A 25,853-nucleotide genomic window follows, 5' to 3' on the forward strand; every position below is an offset into this window, starting at 1 on the left:
AAAAACATACACGTCATACACCCTTGCTGAAAATGACCCAATGACGTTTTACGATAAAAAATCTATTTTTAGAACAGCAGCAGGAAATAATCAGTGGACTTCCAAGTTACTATAGATATTTCATATTTTTGTCTCCGAATTCACAAAGCGAGTGATAATTGACGTGAATCATCACTTATCTGAGGCACCCAACAACTTTCTATTATGATACTCAAGAATTTTTCCACGTTCGGAGAAATAATGACTAAAGCTATTATTTCTAAATTACAAGTTACAAACAAAAAATCAGATAATAATTATCGGAAATTTTTAATATTGCTACAAGCGTTATAAGCAATGCGGTAGAATGTAATATTTTTTTTTTATTACATTCTTTCAATATTAAGTGCATCTCAATTTTTATTACGAATCTTTTATAAGCTTTACATACATTTTAGATTAAATCTTAACCATAATTCTACTGTTTTCAATTGTTTCCTTTAAACAGTTCTTTTTATCTTTCAGTTTTCTTCTATTTGTGTAATATTGTAACTTTTCATGATGTTTTTTGTGTTGTAAGTAGTAAAAAGGAAACTAAAATATCAGAAGAAAGCTCAACGAAACCAAAATGAGTACACAAGAGAGAAAAGAATTGAGAAAATAATAGACCAAAATAAGAATATAAAATGTTTAAAACCACAGTTGGAAAACACATATGTTAACAGTATGAACAAAAAAAAATACACAACAAAAGAAATTAAGCAGACAACATGCAAATATTACTCAAGCCTCTACTATGCAATACAAAAAGGAAGCAAAATACTTCTAAATAGAGATAGTGAGAGAAATAGAGAAAAAGGCCTAACTACTGGAATGAGAGAGAAACGATTGTTTTATTGTTGATATTTAGATTGATATGTTCATATGATTGTTGTTTAATCAGAATATTTAAAAAATAAGATAGAAACGATTGAAACAACTACATAAACTTACGTATTCATATGTATAAACTATTAGTTAACTAAAATACCAACAAAAACAGGTTAACATGAAAATTAGAGAACTAACGAGCAACGCAGCAAAGTGCATTCAGAAAGAGATTCAACAAAAAGGATCGTCTATTAACTATAAAATGAAATAATGAATCGAAAAAGGAAGTGAATACCACATATTATGTGACATTGGTAAACTTGGAAAACCAAGCCATTAGAACGCGCTTGTTGCACCGGCAGCCCGTTGGCTCTCTCTCTCCAATCGCGCTACAGCCCAAATCGAGTCTTGGCCTCCTCCAAACTATGCCTCCAACCTTGTCGGTCCCGCGCCGATCTTCTCCAGGTTCTCACGTCTAGCAAATTTTGCGCGTCCGCTGCCACTTCATCCTCCCATCTTTTCCGTGGCCTTCCTTTTGGTCTTGCGCCCTGCATTTTACTATCTAGGGCTCATTTCGGCAATCTTTCTGTCTCCATTCTTACTACATGACCAGCCCAGCGAAATCTCTGAAGTTTAACGAATTCTGAGATCGGTGTCTCTTTGGCAGCTGGTAGCCAACGGGCTACCACTGAGTGAGAATTCTGCAAAGATAAGAATATATGCTTACTTCAGTCTCCGCGCACTTGTCGTGCCAGCCAGACAGTATGAGCAGCCAGTTATAGCCGTCAATCGACTTGTTTATGGTTTGTTGTCCTATTATAGGTTGAACATCACTTCAGGACAAGGATTGTTTTTGTTGGGTTGGCTTTTGTCGCTGCATTTGGGCCCACAGGTAGTACGCTACGTTGGATGTGTCCTGCGGAGGAGGTGGATCCAGAGTGATCAGAGGTGAATGGGTTGTTGCGCTAAAACGCTCCTTTTCAGAATTTTATTAGCAAAAAATATATGGATATAAATTGACTGAATTTGATTCAGTATATGAATTATGATTCGCGTAGGGCACCTGTGGCTCTATCCTCTACAATAGACAGGTATAATTGTGCAATAGGATCGAGAACCCACAGAAAATCGTTCTTTAATAGTTGGCCCATCTAAGGAATTTGCAGTTTAAGTCGATTACCATAGACAGATTATACGCTGCATGTTTTTAAAGTTCTCATATTTAATTAATATGGCATTTTTATTAATATTTATTAAAAACATTACCCTTATGATTTTTATTTTTAGGATTTGGTACTTACAAAGTAAATTTAATAGTTCAAAAAATGAGTACCAATTGTTTTTAATAAATTTCATTTTATTTTAGGCCAAGGAAAAGTCACTTTTAATATTACAGCCAAAGAAAAATAGACTAAGATGGTCAAAAAATCATTAAAGATTGGACTCAGTCGTAATGAGATTCAATACAATGTAGTGATGAGTCCAAATTTGAAGTGTGTGTTGGAGACAGTGCAAATTTCCTGCATCTGTCATGATCTGGGACAGCATGTCATCTAAAGGTGTGGGAAAGTTACATTTTATCGATGGGATTGTAAACACGGACAAATATTTGAATATTTTAGAAGAATCTCTTTTACCGAGTATGAACACCGTTTAACATCAGCGGAAGATTTTGTCTTCCAACAGGACGGAGCAGGTTGTCATACCTCAAAAGAAAAGTTTAAAATGGACTGAAGACCATGGCATACCACTTCTGGAATGGGTTTCTAACAGTCCCGACTTGTCCCCGATAAAGACTTTGTGGCGTCAAATGAAAAAAGCTTTGAGAAAACATCCGGAGAAAACTGCCAGGTCCGTCAACGAATTGAAGAAAAAATTGCAAAAAATATGAGATTCGTTTACATTAGAATTTTATCAGAACTTGGTAAAAACTATGCCTCGAAGAATTGTGGATGTCATTAAAAATAACGGGGTTGAACTCAGTGGTAAACTTTCACATTTTTTTTTTGTTAATATTACACATTCTATGTAGTTTTCATTACATTATAAAATATTTTCTATAATTAGGAAATTCAAAAATGTTGTTCGATGCATTAAAACTTCTAAAATTTACGCTGCGCTTTTATTTTTGTTCTCTAAAGTTTAATTTTATCAATCTAACGTTGGGCCAACTGATACGATGGCCATAAAAGTAAACCAACAGTAAAAAAACCAAAGTAAATCTCGCGAGACACCAAAACATCTGTGGGCTAAGAAAATCAGCAATCTGTTCCAGGTGTATTGAGAGGGAGGAGACAGCCGCACACTTTGTGGGCGACTGGCCAGACTTTGCTAATGCGAGACAGCAAAGGTAACGCTCACACCAAACAACTCTCAAAGAGATAGTGACCGAGAGCAAGATTAAGAGGCTTGCTCATTTTATCAAGCAGACCGAGCGTCTTAAATGGAAGTCCGGCAGCAATCTCGAAAAGGGATAAATCTGTATAAACCCCACTAGGACGCAACTGAAGACAATGGGTCAAAGACCTGTGTCCATCCGCTAAAGAGCAGACCTTAGTAAATAAAAATACTCTGAGACAGATGAAACAATCTAATTAGGAATTAGGATTAAATAGAACGACTAATTTCGATAGTTCGATGACATAAAACAACATGTTGGACTGAAATGGATGCAAATAGCGCAAGATAAAGAAAAATGGAGGAAAGAATGGAAGGTCTATGTTCAAAGATGGATTTTGTTGGCTGATTAGATAGTTATATAGAATCATAATAATATGTGTATTAAATTATAATCATCCATACTGTTTACTAGATTTGTTTGGTATGTAATATCATTTTTGAGTTGAAACTTTGTATATTTAGAAATTTACAAATATATAACGAATATATTGTTTTAGTTTTAAATAAAAAAAAATAACCACTTATACGCTATCCGAAATTATCGTGTGTCATTTAGATTTCACTCCATTTGATTACTTCGAGAATTGGGTGATAAACTTTATCAAGCCAGACCTATTTAGGAAAGTAAACCACGGCAACTACCTCTATTGCTACTGATAAGGCGCCCATTTATTGTCGAACCTTGTTTTATTTGATTATCGATAGCGTTTTATCTGGTACAATTTGTTATTGATTGTTTATTCCTGGAAATACCCAGAAAGCCATTATAATATTTGCGGTTTGAGGTTGTAATCGTAAAATCGTTTGGACACCGCAAAAATGCCGCTCCCTGTGCGGTCGATGTAGTTTGCCCTAAGGTATAAATAATAATAATAAAAAAAAAGAATACACCATATATCCAGGTCGATAAAATGTTGTGCATTTAATGTAAATTATAATTTCAATTTAAGTCTAACCTGAAATAAATCTACTTGACTTATAAAGAGAACATTTCCAGTGGTTGTAATGTAAAATAGACCTATAAGATAAGATAATTTAGCTATACAAAAGCTAAGGATTTTGAGTCTCGAGACAAACATACTCAATTTTTTTATCATATGGAAAAGTCTGTCATAACTAACTGCAGAAGTAGGCAGACAATATCCACATCTTTAATAGAACATGCAAAGAGTATAGCAAGCAGAAAAACTAGATTTTATCCTTTGTCTTATCTCTAAATCTATATATTGGATCTGATTTTCCAATTACATTTCTAAAGATTTAATAACATATATTTTCAAAAATCCTGTTACCACATAGTGATGTAGGACGGCAGGTGTTAGGATTTCATAACCTAAGTAGTACTAATAGTATGTAATCTCTTTTCCTAAGATCTCGTCTGCTTGTTTCGCATCATGTCACTCAATGAGCCTTCTTATTGGAAAATTATGCTTTATAAAAGGTATTAAACGATTCATAGTCATCTAAAACATGATTTCTCATTTTGGCTAATGGGGTATCCAAATTATAAAGTATATATATATATATATATATATATATATATATATATATATATATATATATATATTATATCTTCTTCTTAGCCTTCTGTCGTCCATGTTTGGACATAGGCCTCTCCCAACTCCTTCCATCGGTCTCTATCTTGAGCAACATATTTCCAATTTGTTCCGGCTATTCTTTTAATGTCATTCATCAACCCATCTCATCTGTGGTCTTCCTCTTGGTCGTTTACTTTCGTAAGGTCTCCAATGTTGTATTGTAGTATTCCAACGTTGGTCTTTTTGACTAGCAGTGTGGCTCGCGAAGCTCCATTTAAGTATGGCAATTTTTTTATCTCACAGTCGTATACCTAACATTGCTCTTTCCATTGTTCTTTCTGTTGTGGCTAGTTTATTCATGTTTGCCTTGGTTAGGGTCCAGGTTTGACATCCATATGTCATGATAGGAAGGATGCATTGGTTGAACATTTTGCTCCTCAAGTATTGGGGTATTTTGCGGTTCTTAAGTATCCAACTAAGTTTTCCAAATCCTGCCCATGCTAGTCTTGCTCTTCTAGTAATTTCCACGCTTTGGTTCTCTTTGTCAAGTCTCAGGATTTGGCCTAGGTAGATATATTCCTAGATTTGTTCTATCTCACTGCTATGTATAGTTATACGTCTGGGGTCATCTGTGTTCGTCATTATTTTTGCTTTTTTCATATTCATTTTTAGGCCGACGTATTGGGAGCTCGCTGCTAGTTCTCCCATCACAATTTGCAGTTCCTCGAATGTGTTCGCTATAATCACTGTCGTCAGCGAATCTGAGGTGGTTTAACTTGTTGCCATTAACGTTAATGCCATAGGTTGACCAATTTGTAGTTTTGAAGACGTCTTCTAGAGCAGGTTGAAAAGCTTTGGCGCTATTACGTCTTCTTGTCTCACTTCTCCCTTAATGGGGACGGGATTTGTATTTTCGTCTAGCTGTACTATCATAGTTGCATTTTCATATACAGTGATGAGTGCCTTAAGAACCGGCAAAATAACGCAAAAGATAGAAAACATAATACGTTGTGAAATAAAAAGAGATGAAAGTAGTAGAGGTGGGAAATTATCGATAGAAACCTCTAATTTACATTACATTACATTAGGACTATCGATAGTTTCCCACCTTTAGACGTTAGCTTATGAGCTAGTTGACTTCAGTCATAATATTACAAGTATGACGTCGAACATTAACATTTTTTAAATTTCGCATAAAGTAAAAACTGATTGAAGGCAATAAAGCAAATGTAAGTAAACAGTTCAATTAGTAGTAATTTGATAAATACAGAATATCAAGCTATGATAATTCTGTATTGAGAAGAGTGTATGCGACGTCTCAAATCACAGTTTATTATTGATCAATACTTTAATTTTGGATAAAAACATACTCGTACTTGAACTGTTTTTACTTACATTACGTGATACGTATTACTATGACTAAAGTCAACCAGCTCATAAGCTAACGTCTAAAGGTGGGAAACTTTCGATAGATCTAATGTAATGTAGAGTAAATTATAGGTTTATATCGATAATTTCTCACCTCTACTACTTGCATCTCTTTTTATTTCACAACGTATTATGTTTTATTTCTTTTGCGTTATTTTGCCGGTTCTTAAGGCACTCATCCCTGTATATACTCGGTTCGCTATTCCCAGTCCGAACTGTCTAGTGAATTTAGTAATTATTTTTTTGCGAAGTTAGTTACTTTTTGACAGACTAGAAGTGGCTGGAAATTACTATACAACCAAGCACACGTACTTATAGCCAATATTAATAGTAAACAAACTAAATAGTAAATAAAATAGAACTTTTCGAATTACCGGCAATCAATATTTATTTATCTGCATCATATAATAAATAGTTATGTTAAATTATAACAACTAAAATATATTTTTTAAATATATACTACCCAAAATTTGATGGGTTTAGTATACACTTCGACTATTTAGAATATTTCTTCTTTTTTTAAAGAAAGAAGTCTGCAATAGTAGGATACTTGAGCTATTAATACTGAGAAGTAGGAATTGTGTTGTAGGTTTCCGACAATGAATCTGTCAAAATATGCCCCAGCTAAGCGAATGGAGTATATTATGTATTAGTTGCCTATATCTCGAATCTATTCTACAATTATTAATAGCTTGTTCTATGGCCCACTACTGTATTCAAACGCCTTTTCATAGTCGACGAATGCAAGAAATACGGGTAGTTGGTATTCATTTGCCTTCTCTATCAATGTTCTCATTGTCAGCAGATGGTCTGATGTACTATATCCTTTGTGTAAGCCAGTCTGTTCAACCGGTTGGTAATTGTCCATTTTGTAGGTTAACCGGTTGTTAATAATTCTCATAAATAGTTTGTATACTTGACTGAGCAACGATATAGGTCTATAATTCTGTAGATCACATTTGTCCCCTTTTTGTGTAGGAGTATTACTAGACTCTCGTTCGGGTCTTTAAGGATCTTGCTATTATGGAGACATCTATTAAATAGCTCTGTTAGTACCGGGATATTATATATATATATATATATATATATATATATATATATATATATATATATATATATATATATTACAGGATCCAACTTGTAAATACAATACATTTTGGAGACGGCTATCGCCTTATTCCCGTTCTCTTCTGCCAATCCACCCAGTCCAAGGCCTGCTCCTCCTCCAAACCTCTCGATTCCATCGCCCTTCTAATTCCTTCATTCCATGAGCGTCGAGGTCTACCTGTTTTTCTTCTTCCAGGGGGCTTCCATCTGTGAAGTTTTTGGGGAAAACGTTCGTCAGGCATTCTCAATAGGTGTCCAAACCATTTTAAACCTCCTCTTTTTTCTATTCTGTTAATGACCGTTTCTGTAGCCTTCATGTCATTTCTTATAGATTTGTTGATCTTCCTTTCCAGCCTTGATGTTCTAGCACTTCTTCTCAAATAATCCATTTCAACTGCCAACAATCTTCTCTTCAGGTCTTATAATTGTCCTTCCGGGACTGTGGAATGACCTCGACGTGGTGGAAGGCCGAGTAATTGGTCTTGGTCTCTATTAATGTGAGGGGAGCACGACCAATGAAACCAAGAACAGTCCAAATTAGCGTCCGGCGTCGGTGCACCGGGTGGTCGCCGGACTCCGCCGCCGGACGCTGAAAGGCGCAGCAATCATTCCCAATTGCTGCGCCTTCTCCCCCCACCCAAAATCCTTCATCTGATTGTATCAATCAGACACTGCCACCCTCCATGTCTGCGGCATAAATCACAGTCACCAAATGGTCAACGACCAAAATATCCAAAATACATCAGACCTGAACTCCGAGTACAATCAGATAGCATCACCCACTCCTTATCCATCCATTATCCTTTCTCCCCACAGTGTAGGGTAAGCAGCTACACTGAGGAACACCAGGCGGTATACGAGCGTTGCTGCCACTGCTACCGGAGAAAACCGAGGCAAATCAAGAGGAGCGCACCTCGATAAAAAACCCGCAATCCCGGCTCGTGAGCCACCGTGACCAAGGGATGAATGGCTGCGCGGAAAGCAGTCGCAAACGGTGCCCCCGGGATACCTGGCACCCTCCCGGGGCGATAAATGCCTTAGCTGGATAAGGGAGCACTGTCCAGCTGGACCTTTATTCTTCCCGACACGTGGGAACATACATGGATACGAAACGAGAAAAACACAAGGAGAACGATGACGACCGGCACGAGGACACGGAGTGGAAACAGTTTGATGAACAGAGAGAATCGGAGATTTTGGGAAGAAGAGACTCCATAGGTGAATCACCTGCGAGGACTGATAGCTTGGGAGAGAACGGGATAATCGGAAAAAAGGCAGGGACCGAAGAGCAAAAGAGTAAGAATATGGACGACTTAAGAGAAGCTAAGGCCGTAGAAGAGAGGAGAGAAAGTGAAGAACTAAGCGCGATAAGAAAGGCGGTTCAAGAGGTCCTAAAGAAATCGAAGGCACTCCTCAACATGGCAAAGGAGCACGTAAAAACCAAGGTTGAAATTAAGACTGCGATAACGGCCCTACACAACATGTCTAAGTCGTTACAGACCAAAATGGAAAAATACCAAGAAAAACCTGAGATCCTCATAATGGAAACAATAGAGAAAAGGGACATGAGTGTCCAAGTGGAAATAGAGGACATAGAAAAGGACATGGAAAGGAGGAAAAAAAGAATGGAGGGGGAGATTGCCGCTTGTTTAGAGAGAGGTATGAGCGAGGAAGAATACGAGAAATATGTAAATGAAGAATGGCCGGAGGATGGCTTTAAAAGGACAAAAACAGCAGAGAGAAGGGAAATTGTCCCAACAGGAAACAAAGATGTGATAATTGCGTTGGATAAAAGAGAGAAAAACGAATTAGTAGACAACTACATCGCGGAGTGGACACAAAGCCACACGGGATTGGATCAACTAGTAAAAGAACAAGGTAAGGATCATACAAACTATGTCCTAAATTGGTTTACCTCTGAAATGAGGGGAGGAAGGAGCCGAAAAACCATAAATGCCGCTTACACGATCCCGATCGAACAGGGAGGATTAAACAGCTTGACAAGCGCCATGGATTTAGTAGAGGCCATAAAGGAGGTAGGGAACAAGGGAAAGAGCGAGCAACATCTCTATTGCGTAGTAGGAGAGAACATGCCCTGGGTAGAACTAAGAAAGGCGCTGGAATATAGCCTGCAGAATATTGAAGCGGAGATTACACTGGTGGTTCCAAATTGCAGAAGAAGGACAGAAAGAGGAAACATCACCATCAAAGGGGGCGAGAAGTTGTACGCGGATATGGTAAAAGAGGTCAGACAGAAAGTGGATGTAAAACACAGCGGGGTAGACATCAAAAAGATGAGAAAGACAGCACAAGGAGACCTACGTCTGGAGCTGATAGGACCCAGGGAAAAAATCACGGAGCTGTCGACTCAGATCGCGTCAAAAACAGGCCTGGATGTTAACTCGAAAGTTCAGGAAAAAGCTGGTGCTAATACACGACGTTGACCAAACACTGGAAGATGGGGAAGTCATAAGGGCATTGGGAAACACTGTGGGATCAAGAGAGGGAGGAGCATCAATTGAAATCTGCAATAGGAAAGAGGGACGGTTTGGGGGAGATACGGTAGTAGTCAAAGCTAGTAGAACAGCAGCTGATGCACTGATACGGCAGAGAAAGGTCCTGATAGGACTGGTGAATTGTAAGGTCATGGCACCCAGATACCGACCAATACGCTGCTACTCGTGTCTGCACTTCGGGCATACCAGAGACAAATGTAAAGAAAGGGCTGCAAGGGACAAATGTCTGAACTGTTGGGAGGAAGGGCACAGCGCCAGGGAATGCAACAATGCGCCACATTGTGGAATCTGCAGCGAGGACCACAGGACAGACTCGGAATACTGTCCTGAGTTCAGGAAGCTCGTAGCCGAAAGAGACTCTAGGGGAAGAGGCGCAAGTGCGCCGGTAGGAGGAAGATTAGGCCTTTAAATTCGACTCTACGGGGGATGAATTTAAAGGGTTGATAATAGTGCAGGTGAATTTGGGGAGATGTAGGGCGGCACATGATTTGCTCAGGATCAGGGGACAGGAATTAAAAGCGGACCTGCTGATAGTGTCCGAGCCAAATAAAAAGATTACAGCCCAAGGAGGCTGGATCACGGACAAAAGGCAAGATGTAGCAGTCTACATTAGAAATAGAGAGCTGGGGGTGAAAACCTGCCAGAGGAAAGCCGGATTTCTGATCCTGGATCTTGGGAACGTCACAATAGTGGCGACATATATCTCCCCTAATATCCCACTAGGAGATTATAAGAATCTGGTAGAGGAAATAGCAGAAACCATAGTAGGAAAAAAAAGACTAATCGTTGCTGAGGATCTGAATGCAAAGTCTATTTCATGGGGGGCGCCAAGGAATGACGAGAGGGGAGAAATGTGGAATGAGATTATCCAGACTCTAAATTTGGTGGTACTCAACAACGGTAAGGCGACCTTCGTCAGAGGAGAAAGTCAGACACATATTGACGTCACAATGGCAACGACGCCGATAAGTAGAAAGGTGGCAGAGTGGGACGTTCTGGATGGAGAAATATTCACTCATCACAAATACATTTTGCTTAAAATTAGAGGAAACGTAACAAAACCAAGGGAGGGAGGCAGGTCGAAATATCTTGACAAAAGAAGAGTTAAAGAGGAAATCCAAGGAATGGAAGGTGAGGCCCGAAACTTCGAAGAGGGATACGAGAAAATAAAAGATATAGCAGAAAGGTGCAGTCCGCGGGGAAGGAGAGCAAACAGTCGTCCCTATTGGTGGACGGAGAGGATTGAAGAAATAAGAAGAGGCTACATCGAGCTAAGAAGAAAAGTCACGAGGGACAGAGGGAGGCATCGAGTGATGGAAGAGGAGGTAGAAAGATTAAAAGCCATGAAGAAAGAGCTGGTGCGAGAAATAAATGGCGAAAAAAGGAGATGTTGGAAAGAACTTTGCGAAAATCTTGAAAATGATATCTGGGGAGACGCCTACCGAATAGTTGTCAAGAGTTTTAAAGGGACAGGAGGCTTCTTTAAGATCGAGGAAAGTCGAAGGAAAGAACTGGCTGAGGCTCTTTTCCCACAGAGGGAAGAAGTAAGATTTATACCACTCCAATTAGAGACACCGGTGACTGAATTCACAAGGGAAGAGGTGACGGAAGCTGGCAAAACGCTCAAAGCAGGAAAAGCGCCTGGACCGGATAGAGTGGTACCCGAGATAATAAAAACCATCATTGAGGATAAAGTGCAATGGGTACAGGATATTATGAACAACCTGCTAAGAAGACAAGAGTTCCCAGGAGACCTGAAAACGGCAAATCTCATACTTATCCCTAAACCAGGAAAGGAATTAGAGGAGCCCGGGGCGTACAGACCTATATGCCTGTTAAATACCTTAGGCAAAGTCTTTGAGATTCTTGTGAAGACAAGGCTAGAGAGGGAAATAATGGAGAGGGGTGGCATATCCGACCGGCAGTATGGGTTCAGGAAAGGGAAATCTGCGGTAGAGGCTATAAGCAGGATCAAGAGGGAGATATCCATATGTAGGAGCAGATGGATGGTGGCTTTCTTCCTTGATATAAGAAATGCTTTTAATAGCGCTAGCTGGGAAATTATCGTCAGACTACTGGGCGACTTGGGGATATCTTCCTATTTGCAGAATTTGGTTAGGAACTACTTCACAGATAGATGCATACATATGGATTAGAGTGGCAAGTCGCTCATCCCCTACCACTCATCCATCATTCAACCATCCATCCACTTGGAGTCACAAGTTGAATGGTTTTTTTGGTGTACCATCGAGCAAGATTCCTTTTTTTTCAGTTGTGATGCTACTGTACAAATACAGTGAAATTCTTTCGTTACACTTGCAAGTCCACCGTCGCTGTGGCACCGTCTAGTCATTGTAGACATCTTGACCCGTGCTTTTGAGTTATGTTACAGTACAGTTAATAGTTATATGTACAGGCTAGTACAGTTACACCTAAAGCTAAGATTAATACTACTACAAGAATTAATTTTAAACTCAACAGGCTTTCGGGTTGAACCGCACCAATTATCACTGCGCCGAGCTTTCGACATCCTCTCTGATGTCTTCTTAAGGGCTTCCGAGGTCTCAGTCTCCCCCCAGACTGATCACTAATCAATGCATTACTGCTACTGGGAATTGCGGACGGCTCATTTATAATGTCGATGGTGACGTGGTTTGGGCGGAGATTGGCGTGAACATTTCTGACACAGCAGGATTTTGATTGTATGGTGGAGTGGACGATATTATCTTTATGTCGAAGAAAGAGGTCTCCATGTCGAAGGCAACTTGTTGATAGTAACTGTTGCTATATATATATATATATATATATATATATATATATATATATATATATATATATATATATATATAAATATATATATATATATATATATAAATATATATATATATATATATATCTATATATATATATATATATATCTATATATATATATATATATATATATATATATATATATATATATATATAAAGTAGTCCAAAAATTGTTTGACTAGTTTGGAAAAAATATATGTAAATACTTTTTTCTTTTTGGGTGTGGTAGTCAATAAAAACAGAGCTTTGCTAAGGCGTACTATTTATTCTGAATCCAAGCTTTCGGTGGTTTTTTGCCACCTTTATCAAGGTCTACAAAGAAAATTACTATGTTGTAACAATTTGAATGGTGCCAAAAAAGGCTATAAAAAACTATAAAAAACTTACCCGAATGTAAGATTCGTGGCATAAACAACAACGTTAAATAACATGATAATACTGAAGTTGCAACTAAACTTAAAAAAGTTACTGTTAAAAAAACACTTTAAAATTACTAAATACGTTAAAAGTTAAAAACAAAATGAAGGACGACATGTTAAAACAGTCGTCGCTGCAGGCTTGATTTCAGTCACATTTCACGAGCAGAAAGAGAAAGTGGGTGGACAATTATTGTTTAAAAGTTAGGAGAAAATACAAAAAAAAACAATTTTGAAATTAACGTCTCACAAAATACTGTTTATGAATTTTGAGTACTACCAACTGTATTACCAACTTAAAAATAAGCGGGAAATTAAAAATGTTATTTATAACATAAGCAATCGAAAGAAAACAATAATTGTCCACCCACTTTCTCTTTCTGCTCGTGAAATGTGACTGAAATCAAGCCTGCAGCGACGACTGTTTTAACATGTCGTCCTTCATTTTGTTTTTAACTTTTAACGTATTTAGTAATTTTAAAGTGTTTTTTTAACAGTAACTTTTTTAAGTTTAGTTGCAACTTCAGTATTATCATGTTATTTAACGTTGTTGTTTATGCCACGAATCTTACATTCGGGTAAGTTTTTTATAGCTTTTTATAGCCTTTTTTGGCACCATTCAAATTGTTACAACATAGTAATTTTCTTTGTAGACCTTGATAAAGTTGGCAAAAAACCACCGAAAGCCAAACTACAGGAACTTAGATTCCTTGTGAATCTCTATAACTCTTATTTTTTCTGTGTATATACTTTGTTTCGAGTCTTCGAACAACGAACATGTGCTTAATTTGTACTTTAGTGAGTTGCAAATAAACGTTCTGCAATTGTTATCTACATTTTTGTCATTTCAAAAATAAAATAAGAAGTATAAAAGACATTAACAACGAACATGGAGATTATTATTTTTCTATGATAATAAGTGGCCTACTAAAATTTTCCAAACAAGCCTCGTATAATCTTCACCTATTGTTTATTTTATTTCCAAAGACAATTATTTTAAACAGAAGTAAAAGGAAGAGCTAAATCCCCCAATTATATAATAAATCATTTTAATGATGGAAAGTTTTCATACAAACAGTTCCGACTGTTTGGTGAATATTCGAATTCTGAGATCTTTCGCACAATATTTTATAATATTGTACGTTTTCCGTAAGTAAAACGACAGTTCCTAATGAGAAGCTAAATTTCAGAACCGTCATGTCGCGTCGTTTAACTCGAGAACACACAATACCATTATAAACCAGAATTATTGAAAATGTGGGTATGGTTAATTCACCCAAATTCTTCGAATTTCTACCATCGTACAACTCGAATTTTTCCCAAAAAATAGCATCGGTTATCTTGTCGACATCTTTGAAATTTCAAAATACTGGAATTAATGATAAAAGCAGCATAATACAACTAAATTCAGACGTTCATTTCAATGATATATTCAGTGATATTCATTAAATGTAACAGAGATTTTGATTTATACTTCAAACGAAGAAACAGTCATAGAAACAGAAAACAAGGGAACGATAGCTGCGAATCGACGCGCAAAGAATGTGAAGACAAGTCGTTGTGCTGGCAAAATAATATAATCAGTTTTTGGCAATCATTCATTACGTTTAAGTGAGAAAATCCACGAAGAACGTATAGTTTGAATATATAATGAGGAACATACTAGACTAATGGGATGGAGGAATCACTATAAGAAGCATACATATAAAAATCAGTAAACTGCGATACGCAGATGACACACGTATATTAGCAGCAAACGATACCGAAATGACTACCATCATGGAACGTCTAAGCCGGATAAGCAAAGAATTCGGAGTTCAGATCAACACCGGAAAAACAAAAATAATGATCGTAGACAGGGCAAATAATAATCTACCACTATGGCACATACGCCAAGTAGAGCATTTTGAAGTAGTAGATAGATTAGACAAGCATACACTAGTAGTGGACCGAACCACAACAGATAAATTAATTAAAATATGGAAAGACCGAACAATAACAAGAAAGACTAAGCTCAGGTTGGTCAATGCCCCTATTTTTCCCATTGCTATCTATGCAGCTGAAACATGGACTCTCAAAAAAAATCGATAGAAGTTGAATTGAAATTTTCGAAATGAGGGTCTACAGAATAATTATAAGCGTTTCCTGGACAGAACACAGAACCAACCTATTAATTCTGGAACGGCTTAATATACAAGACGGGCGCAGTGACGTACACTCACTTTTATTTTAACGTTAATTATATTTTATTTTTCAAATATTAATGTTCGAAATAGGCCACAATATATTTATTTACAAGTTTTTACTGACGTTTCAATCTCTATATCCAAAGACCGCTTTCAAAGATATAAATGATAGTTATATTTATTTTATTTGTTTAATATTATATATTTTTATAATCTTATATTGTTTATTTTCTTTTTTTTTCTATCTTTAAAAACGGAATAGAGATCGAAACGTCAGTGTATTAAACATGTAAATAGATATATCGTGGCTTATTTCCAACCTTCTCCCTAAAAATACAGAATGCCACAAACAAAAAGCTATAGAAAAATAAATATATCTATCATTTGTATGTTTGAAAACGGTCTCTTTATAGAGATCGAAACGTCCGTAAATTAAACATTTTTTTTGTTTTTGGTTTTTTTATGCTGATGTTCTTATTAAACTATTAGAAAATATTATTCGCTGTCTAAATATGAAGATGAAGTGCTGCTATCGCTCTCATTATCTTCACCACCAAGTTCCAAGTGTCAAGTTCCCACATACGATGTTCTTTAATTATGTGGCCTATACATTTAGCCCATTTCTCCGGAGTTACATGGAGGATTGCTTGAATCAAAAGTTCCTTAACTTCGTTTAATTTGAACGTTTTGTTATTGCGTGCTACTTCTCCTTTCACTTGCGCCCAGATAAGTTCAATGGGATTAAGTTCGCAATGATAAGTTGGTAGACGCAGTACTTTGACACCATAATCTTTTGCAGTTTCATCTACAGCATATTTAAGATATTCACTTTTCCTTAACCGTGCAATGTCAAGTAGCTAAATTTTGAGCATTAATTCTTCGTATGCAATCCCCTTTTCTGTAAGCCATTCTTGAATCCTCCCTTTCAATTTCTTTCATAATCACCTGTTTTTTTCGACTCAAATTGAAGAAAACCATCATCAAGGAACCCTGTATCACTTCCTATATGGGTGATGATTAAACGCCGTCCCTTTCCTGATGGAGTTTTTAATCCTGTAGACCAGCCTTCTATAAATGCTTCGCGTTTACTTTTAACATTTAAATCTTGCCAAACTTTTTCAACTGTATGACCTTCGTTAATCCAGGTCATCCAAATTACATATTTTGCGTCCAGTGCTGCGAATTTTGCATATTTCTTCTAAATATTTTCTTCTCCACACAATAATTTTATTTTTTTCTAATAGCACACTTTTTCTGTTGAGTTTAATGAATGAATTTTTCGACGTATATTCCTTGTCTCGTCATCCAAAACAATGCTTTTCCTACCTCTAGTTTTACCTTTTTCTTGCTTTTTATTTTCCGATGTATTTTTAAGTACACGATAAATACAGCTAACGGATACTTTTGTTAAACTGCTACAAATGTCGACCGCTTGGCTAACATTTAATGCCATTTTTCTGCCGACAATTCCTTCATAAACGTTTCGTATCATTCCCTTCTCTTCGGACGTTAACATTTTCCGTCTCTTTTGCGGCTTTTCATTTTTGGAATCAACATCAGAATTTTGCTGTCTTCTCTTGGAACAACTCAGTTTTTCGTCCAACTCCAATAAAACTCAAACCAAATAATCACAGAATATAACTAAAACTTTACTATAAAAAGACAAACTATAACACTCGTATTATCAATAACACGTCTTATCAATAACACAAACTTATCGCATAAAATATATTCACAAAATGCAACACATGCACTACCCTCAGAAACGCCAATGTAAATGAACGATTGTTGATGGGCACTTGCTCGGCAAAAACTAGTTTTGCGGCTTTCTGTCGGTCGGAATTGAAACGGTGTTCCGTCGCTAATTCTAAAGTTGCCAAACGATTGAAAAATAATGTTTTAAAATATCGATTTTTATTTTATAAATTTAAATATGTAACGAAACGGAACATATAAATAAAATTTATTTAATTACAATTTTGTGCTTAATTTTTACTATTGAAAAAGTCATGTTTTTTGATATTTTTATGACGGTAATAATTGCTGCGTGGAAGAATACAGGTTTTGTATCACCATAATTACTACTTGTGAACAAGAATTGGCTACACTGTACGACAACTCCTGGTTAATTTTTCTATAGAGAAGCACAAATAAATATACTACTTATACATTGTGTAATTTCTTATGAGAAAACGCAAATTGCAATTGAAAAAACGGGTAGTTTTCGAGGGCCGCTGTGTACATTTAAATTTGAGGATATTCAGCGTTTAAACGATGAATCACTCTCCCAAATAGTGAAATTATAGTATAGACAAGAGCTATGGAGATGTATGAGAGAGAAATGGGTTCCTGAGAAGTATGTAAGGCTCGTGAAGGATTTATATGAGCGAGTGCACACCAAAGTAAGGACTGTTGTTTGATTGATCGAAAGTTTTTCAGTGACGGTTGGTTTGCATCAAGGTTCTTCACGGGGTCCTTACCTTTTTAATCTTGTTAAGGATGTACTGACAGAGAAAGTACCAGAGAGGGCTCCTTGGTCAATGCTCTTTGCTAATAATATCGTGTTAGTAGAGGAGAACAAAGAAATGTTGGAGTGTTGGGGAAGGGCTATTGAAGAAGGAAGACTTAAGGTTAGCAGGTCGAAAACGGAGTATATGGGAAAAGCTAGGATGAGTAGGAGAATTTAAATACCTTGACTCCTACATAACGGAAAATGGGACACTAGATCGAGAAATTGCCCACAGGAAACAGAAGGGTTGGAAGCGAAAGAGCGGGGTACTTTGTGATCGAAAAATCGGGGAAGGCTGACAGGAAACATATACAAGAGTATAGTGAGACCTTCGTTGGTGTACGGCGGTGAAGTGTGGCCTTTGAAGGACTGCGTGGCAGAGGACTTGAGAGGGAAAGGTTTAGGTGAAGAAGACCAGACAGACAGAAATGAGTGGCGATGAAAAGTAAGGAACAGCGACCCCTAATAAGGGAAAAACTGAGGAGGAAGAAGATTATATTTTTCAGTTTGATTGAAAGACGATAAGTGGAAAACATGAGAAAAATGTTGATACACAAACAGGTTATTCCATTTTTTTTTTTTCAGTAAAAAAAACTTGTTTTACATTCATGCTGCTTTTTTTAGAAGTTATTTAATATCCTCAAAATCACATCTTAATATTCGTAAAACTATTTAAGTAGTGTGTCACAAATCAAACTGCATCACTGTTTCAGAAATCAATGTTAAATACAATTTGTATCAACTCGACGGTAAAAAATCAATATCTTTTGATTAGAGTGCCCTATCGACAAAAATCAAAATTAAAGATGAAGAGTGCTGCTTTTGTATCCAATTTTTGTACTTTGTTGCAAACTATTCAGTCTCTATAAACCTGTTCAATAAATTAAACTTTGCGCGATTTTTGCCATTTTTTACGATTCTCGTAAGATCAATAAAATTTATTATTTTCATTGATCGGTCGTAGTGAAATTTCCATTATTGGAGACCAATTTTTAAAACCTACAACATGAAAATTCGATTTTGATTTTTGGCAACAAATATTAGGCATTTGAAATATGACTAAAAACACAGAATTTAAACTTTTACATTACAAATGATCGCACGTCACGGGAAATGCTTTGAAGACGGTTTTGGGTGTAATTTATAGCAGAAGTTAAATACTTTTGAAAAACGTAGTAGTGTAATTAAAAAATAGCAGTTTTAGATTTTTGTATAGATAGTTTGTAATGTGAAAGTTTAAATTCAGCGTTTGTTAAGCATATTTCAAATGCCTCACATTTGTAGCCAAAACTCAAAACTAAAATTGCATGCTCTAGGTTTTGAAGATTAGGTTCTACTTAAGAAAACACAATAGTGACCGGTCAATGAAAGGGATACATTGTATTGATCTCATGAGAATCATAAAAAATGGCAACAATCGCGCCAAGTTTATTTATCATCATTTAACATCTTTATAAAAACTAAGTTCATTTGCGGTACTAAAATAAAAAAAAATGCATACGAAAGCTGCACTCTTTACTTTTAAAACGCATCTTGATTTTTGTCGATAGGGCACTCAGATCTAAAGATATTGAATTTTTACCGTCGAGCAGATACAAATTTTATTGAGCATGATTTTCGCGCGCGTAACTCACATTTAAAATCGCCGATCGCTTCAATCGTTGTTTCTGGTAGAACGGTTTATTCTACACAAAAAATGCTAATAAATGTTTTTGTTCCAAATTATCTTAGCTACATTTTTTATTTGAAACATTTTTTTCTATGGCATACAGATTCTTGGTAAATCGATTTTTTTCCGTTTTCCCTCCTATGTGTGGGGAATTTTTCAGGAAAAGCCCGGGGGTAAACGTGGTAAACTTTTTTAGCGTCCTAAAATTGACATTTTTGACAAAATTCAGCTTGTTCGTACGATTTTTAAAGCTTCAGTAGCATTTTCGTCTCTGACCACTGGAGTAGAAGACAATTTTGTTAGTGGGAGAGGAACTGTATTGATCCCATCTCTAATAATTCAAATTAAATTGTAATTAAAGTTTTAAAAAATATCTAAAATGTTCAAGACTAAAATAATCTTTACCTATTATCTTAAATTTTATATCCAGTATCTCAGATAAATACTTTGACACCTTATATACAGTTTGTCGTGCAAAATATAAAACTTCGTCATTTAATTACATAACCTCCAACCACTTCCGGTTCAGGTTGTTTTAATCAGTTTTGATTCACGCTTTTGTCAACTGTGCCTATTAAAAGACTTCAGTATCGAACTCTGTGTCTTTCTATATTTTAATAGATTAAATAAGCGTTTGCCATAAAAATGATGGCATACACTACACATATTTAGACAAAAACGTCAATGTGTCTGATCACTGACATGAGAGGACTACCAATATTTTAACAGAAAAGAGGCTAAGGATTTCAGAGAAATATACAGTTTGTATGATAACTATTTATTTCGCCAATCAAAAAAATATTTTTTGGATATTATCTTAATTAAATATTATATTCTACAATGGAGAAAAAAAATGTGAAAGAATGAAACAACCAAATAACACAATGATTTGTAGCAAACGATAGGGACGACTGAACAAATTACAAAAATTAGGAGAGGAATACCAAAAAGCAGAACTGAAAATAAACTTAAAAAAACCAAAGTATTTATACATGGGAGAAGAAACGATGTATCTGAGTTTAGCGAGAGAACGAAAATCACAACATTTAATGATTACTAAAGAGTTAAAACTATTTATACCTGATTTAAATGTTATGTTTATGTGGGATAAAGCCACAATTATTTTTATAGGTATTGTTCAACTAGATTTCCATCTCCTCATTCCTTGAGCCCGTATCAGGGTGTAGTGACACTCTAAATATTAATGTTAGCTTGATGCCTCCATTGGCTGTGATCTTGCACCAGGTGGACAGTTTAATGTAAGGATTTTTCCACTAGTCTTCATTTGGTCTGCCCATCTTGTTGGAGATCTTCCTCTTATTCTTCCCTGGTGGTATCTCTCCTTCCACTACCAATAGTTCCATACTCCCCGTTCTTCTGACTATGAGGCCCAATTAATTTAGGCCGCTCGGTTTACTTTTTGTAATAGCCTGTCTTGTATATTAAGCTCTTCCACTATTAAGAGGTTGACTGTGTGTTCTGTCCAGTACACGCGCAGAATTCTACTGTAGACCCACATTTCGAAAGCTTCTATCTTACTTCTATCTATTTTTTTGAGAGTCCATGCTTTAGCCGCGTATGTAGCAATAAGAAAAATAGAGACATTGATTAATCCGAGTATGTCTTCCTGTTGTGTGGTCAGTCTTTCCATATTTTAATTAATTTAAGCTGTTGCGGTTCAGGCCACTGCTAGTCTACGCTCGATTTCTGAAGAGCAATTGCCATTTTTGCTTATCATGGAGCCCAAGTATACAAATCTGTCTACTACTTCGAAATTTGCTATTTGCCGTATGTGCCAAATGTGATTATTATTCGCCTTGTTTACGATCATTATTTTTGTTTTTCCGGTGTTGATCGGAAGTTTACTTATCCGGCTTAGCTGTTCGATGATGGTATGTCGATTTTTACTTCTCCGTTATGGTCTTGAATCGCCAAGTTCATGACTTTCATGGTGATTTGGATGTTGCTTCAATTCTTCTTGACAAACGTTATTTATACTATTGTTTTTATCTCTGATGCACATACATTTTAATTTTCCTCTTAGCTCCTCTACGTCTTGAGTGTATTATTTCTTGTTTTTGTGGTATGTGGTAACAGAAGTCTTCTTTCTTCCCTAATTCTAAGGTTTCCCCTAACATCCAATGTTTGTTCTTCTGGATTTTATTCGGTGTACACTCTTTTTTCGCTGAATGTATCCAGTTTTTATTCGTGTCTTCTAATATTTGTGGGTTTCCCAAGTTTATCAGTTTTATTTGGCATTCATCCGCATTATGTGGTTGTTTTGTCTTATGTTTTTTCTAGTTGGGTGGAATTTGAGTAATAATATTTTTATCATCTGTTCTAGGATGGCGATACGAGTAGTATTGTTGAAGACAGTGACGACAGCATCGCCGATAAAAATTACGTACCATCGGCCGATTACGATGTGAACGTCCCTTTAATGTCTAGTAATTCAGAGGTAGACAGGTTAACTTTATGTAATGATAAGTGAGGACTGAAATGTGCAACTAAAATATCTGAAGATCAACATAGAAATATTTTTAAAGCTTACTGGCAATTGGGTTCAATTGAGAGGTAAAGAGGCTTCATTGATTCACATATTTCTGAAATAACGCTAGTATACAGAACTACAAAAGAAGGTAATAGATCTAAAAATCTGAAATATACTTTCAGAGTCCAAGATAAAGAAGTACTCCAAGTATGTAAAACTTTCTTCAAGAATACATTAGCCATCAACAATAGGACTATTTTTACAACAACTAAAAAGAAAGATAAGCAAGGCTATTTATTAACTGATCAACGAAGAAGACATGGGAAACAAAAAAGGACCAAAGAATAAGTACTTCAAGGAATAAGATACCATATCAATTCATTTCCGAGGAAGAAATCACAGTACTGCCGAGATCGGACAAACAAAGAATATCTACAGGGAAGTCTGTACATTTCTAATACGTATCTGTCTGAATATTTCTTCTACTATATATTGCCTTTACGTGAAAAGCTGCACGTTAAATAATAAACAGGTTGCCAAAATTTCTATGTATTCAAAAATATTGAATACGGAGAGTAACATCGCTTTTCACATTCAGGACTATTTTTACAACAACTAAAAAGAAAGATAAGCAAGGTTATTTATTAACTGATCAACGAGGAAGACATGGGAAACAAAAAAGGATCAAAGAATAAGTACTTCAAGGAATAAGATACCATATCAATTAATTTCCGAGGAAGAAATCACAGTACTGCCGAGTTCGGACAAACAAAGAATATCTACAGGGAAGTCTGAACATTTCTAATACGTATCTGTCTGAATATTCCTTCTACTATATATTGTTTTTACGTGAAAAGCTGCACGTTAAATAATAAACAGGTTGCCAAAATTTCTATGTATTCAAAAATATTGAATACGGAGAGTAACATCGCTTTTCACATTCCCAAAAAAGACCAATGTAGATTATGTACTAGTTACACAAATGGAAATGAATAATAGAAAAATGAACTGAGAAGCAAATATGAAGCGTGTTTAAGTGAGAAAGATTTAGGCCGACAAGAAAAGATTCAATATTTGCAATCAGGTGAAAACGATTAAGTGTTGTGTTTCGATCTTCAAGCCGTTCTCCCTACGTGTGATGAAATTAGTAGTTTCTATTATAAACGGAGACTGTCTAGTTACAACTTTACCGTGTTTGATATAAAATCAAAAATTGGATACTCTGGCATGAAGGAATTGCAAAGAGGGGGGCCAATGAAATTGGTAGCTGTATCTATAATTTTTTGAAAAGTGAAGAATGCAAAGGAGAACATGTCATTTTCCACTCTGATAACTGCGCAGGGCAAAATAAAAATAAATTTTTGGTTTGTATGTACCGTTTGTATGAAAGAGAGAAAAAGCGTGTTATAAAGTTGTCCAATTTACATCCCTGCAGAATGGGCAAGTATACTCAAATCAGCAAAAAAAACTGGGATACCCTACCATGTGATTGAAATTTGCACTCAAGATATTTATGATTTAAAGTCACTAAGTAGCGAAATGGGTAAAAATTTCACTAAAACTACATATAAAGAAAAAGTTTTTTGGAAAAACTTAAAAATTATCAAAATAGAAAAAATGCACCCGAGTATAATTTTTTATATTTCTTCTATTGTGCACTTCTTATGCACAAGATACTTTCAAGACTATATTGACATCAAACTAAATAATAAAGAACTTAGGAATCAAGGACAAAATAAGGAAATCCGGCTAAAACCAACCTTCAAAAAAATCCCTTCAATCGATAAAAATAAAAAGAAAGATCTACTGGATCTTTGTTAGGAAAATGTCATAAGACCGGTTTATTGGCCATTTTACCAACATTTGCCGGAAAAAGATGGAGTAGAGGAGGGGCCTGAGTCCGACTCTGAATAATTTGTATTTATTTAATTTTGTTTCAAATTAAAAGTTTAATTTTCTAACAAGTTAATTTATTTCAAATCCTATAGTCACCAGACAGACCTCTATTTACAAAAAGTAGCTAATTTATGTAGTAATTCAAGAAAAAAGTTTAGTTCAATAGTGTAACAATGTCACTAAAGTTTTAATTTCAGTTAGTTTAAACAAATATTATCTAAATATTTTCATGCACTAAAATGTTCTACAGTCCTATAAATTACTATTTTCGTCCATAAAAAATAAAAATTGAAAAAACTATATAGAATATAAAATACGAAATTTCTTCTTCTTTCTTCGTCTTCTCAAATATTCTAATTTTGGACTTGTTACGCTATTAAAGTGGTGTATCGAAACACTCGCAGCGATATTGTCTGTTCGTGTCGTTACATCGAGATTGTGTGACTTATTCATAGTTTGAATTTAGCGTATATTTTTCGGCGTGAACTCAAGTTTTCCATGATGGCACAGTGGTCCGAGAATAAATGTATTGAACTTATTGACTTATATTAGAGGATCTATTCTAGGATCCGAAAAACCATGATCATTTTCGAAAAAGCTTATGATGCATGGCGCGAAATAGGTATGACCATGGACATGCCACCAGAAGACTGTAAACGGAAAATGATAACCCTATTGACATCCTTTAGGAGCGAAAAGAAAAAGGTCTCCACAGAGACTGCTGGAACAGGAAAGGGTAAGATGAATAAAACAGAAACTCTCAAAGCATAACTTATATGTCACCAAATTGTGTTCATTAAAAATGAATAAAATAAATTATATATTTTTAGGTACAGACGAAGCATATGAAAGTAAATGGTTTAGTTATGCTGCCATGCGATTTCTTGACGATGCGATGGGGAGACTCCACGATAAATACAAAACGTGCTTGCACTTCTACACAAACAAAACTGTTACTTCGAACAAGTTGGTTCTTAGTTGGTTCGTTGCTTTCCATGGATAGTGATGAGTCTGCGATGAGTTCGCTGTAAAAATATTTTCAACGAACTGCTCGGCTCGCATATGTGTACCCATCTTTACATTATGTCTAGTACGAACAAAAAATTACCGAGATTTACATTTCACTACGTCAACTCATTTGTAGCCTGGAACCAACAAACAATTCCGAAAATATTCCCCAGGTTAATGTTTAGAAACAACCAAGAGATCACTTACCTAATTTAACTTCAGCGTTGTCAGTTAGTAAAACATTCTGCCCTTTAATATCTCTGTGTATGACCTTATTCGTATGTAAATAGGACAATCCCCTGAGTATTTCTCGACAAATGTACGCTATCCACTCCTCTTTTAAGGACTGCCCTTTGGTAGACTTCACCAGATCCGTTACCGACCCTAAAAATAATTTTTATTACCTTTATGCTTTTAGTTATAAAGCCTTCGGGGAGAACGTGAGATTATTTATTAATGTTACGTGCCTTTAGCTGGAGTTTTAAAAAAGTTTTTCACGGATTTGCGTGTTTATTGGAAAAGTTTTCTAATTATTTGTCGTTTAAAATAAACTTATTTATACATTGAAAGCGGGTTATACCATTTGAAAATACAATCTTATTCGCAAAAACTCTAACAAGGAAATATTATGTCTTACAAACTCACAATATGTTCGGTTATATTCACGGTTTGAGAAAGTGTCGTTAATAAATACTAGTATTGATATTATTAAAAATCTCGTTAAAATGTTGATTAGATACGATGTATTTTACTTATAGAAAATATTTACATTTTAAACATTTTTACACTAAAACTCAAAAACTTCTAAACTATTCCTTTGAGCGTTATATCCGTATTATGGGTAAATCGTATATAATCCTATAGTACATTTGAAAATGATTGATAGCACAAATTTTATAGCAAAGGTCTAAATACAGGGTTGATGAATTCATAAAAAAAGGAAAAATTGATACCTTCTTATCGGAATTTTCACTCACTCACTCAATACATCATAAAATACAAATAAGCAAATTCTAAGGGATTAAACAA

At 35.7% G+C, this 25,853-nt stretch overlaps 1 protein-coding gene across 10 annotated transcripts in view; it reads right to left on the bottom strand.

Moving 5' to 3' along the window:
* msn (serine/threonine-protein kinase msn) overlaps positions 1–25,853 on the bottom strand; it is a 212,660-nt gene that overhangs the window by 113,840 nt on the left and 72,967 nt on the right. For all 10 annotated transcript variants that reach the window (XM_072537565.1, XM_072537568.1, XM_072537567.1 and 7 more), the window contains exon 4: positions 25,032–25,208. In XM_072537565.1, the coding sequence (XP_072393666.1) occupies positions 25,032–25,208 (177 nt within the window). The remainder of the gene's footprint in view (positions 1–25,031; positions 25,209–25,853) is intronic.

Source organism: Diabrotica undecimpunctata, chromosome 7 (assembly GCF_040954645.1).
Source record: "Diabrotica undecimpunctata isolate CICGRU chromosome 7, icDiaUnde3, whole genome shotgun sequence".
In the NCBI taxonomy this organism is placed as follows: domain Eukaryota; kingdom Metazoa; phylum Arthropoda; class Insecta; order Coleoptera; family Chrysomelidae; genus Diabrotica; species Diabrotica undecimpunctata.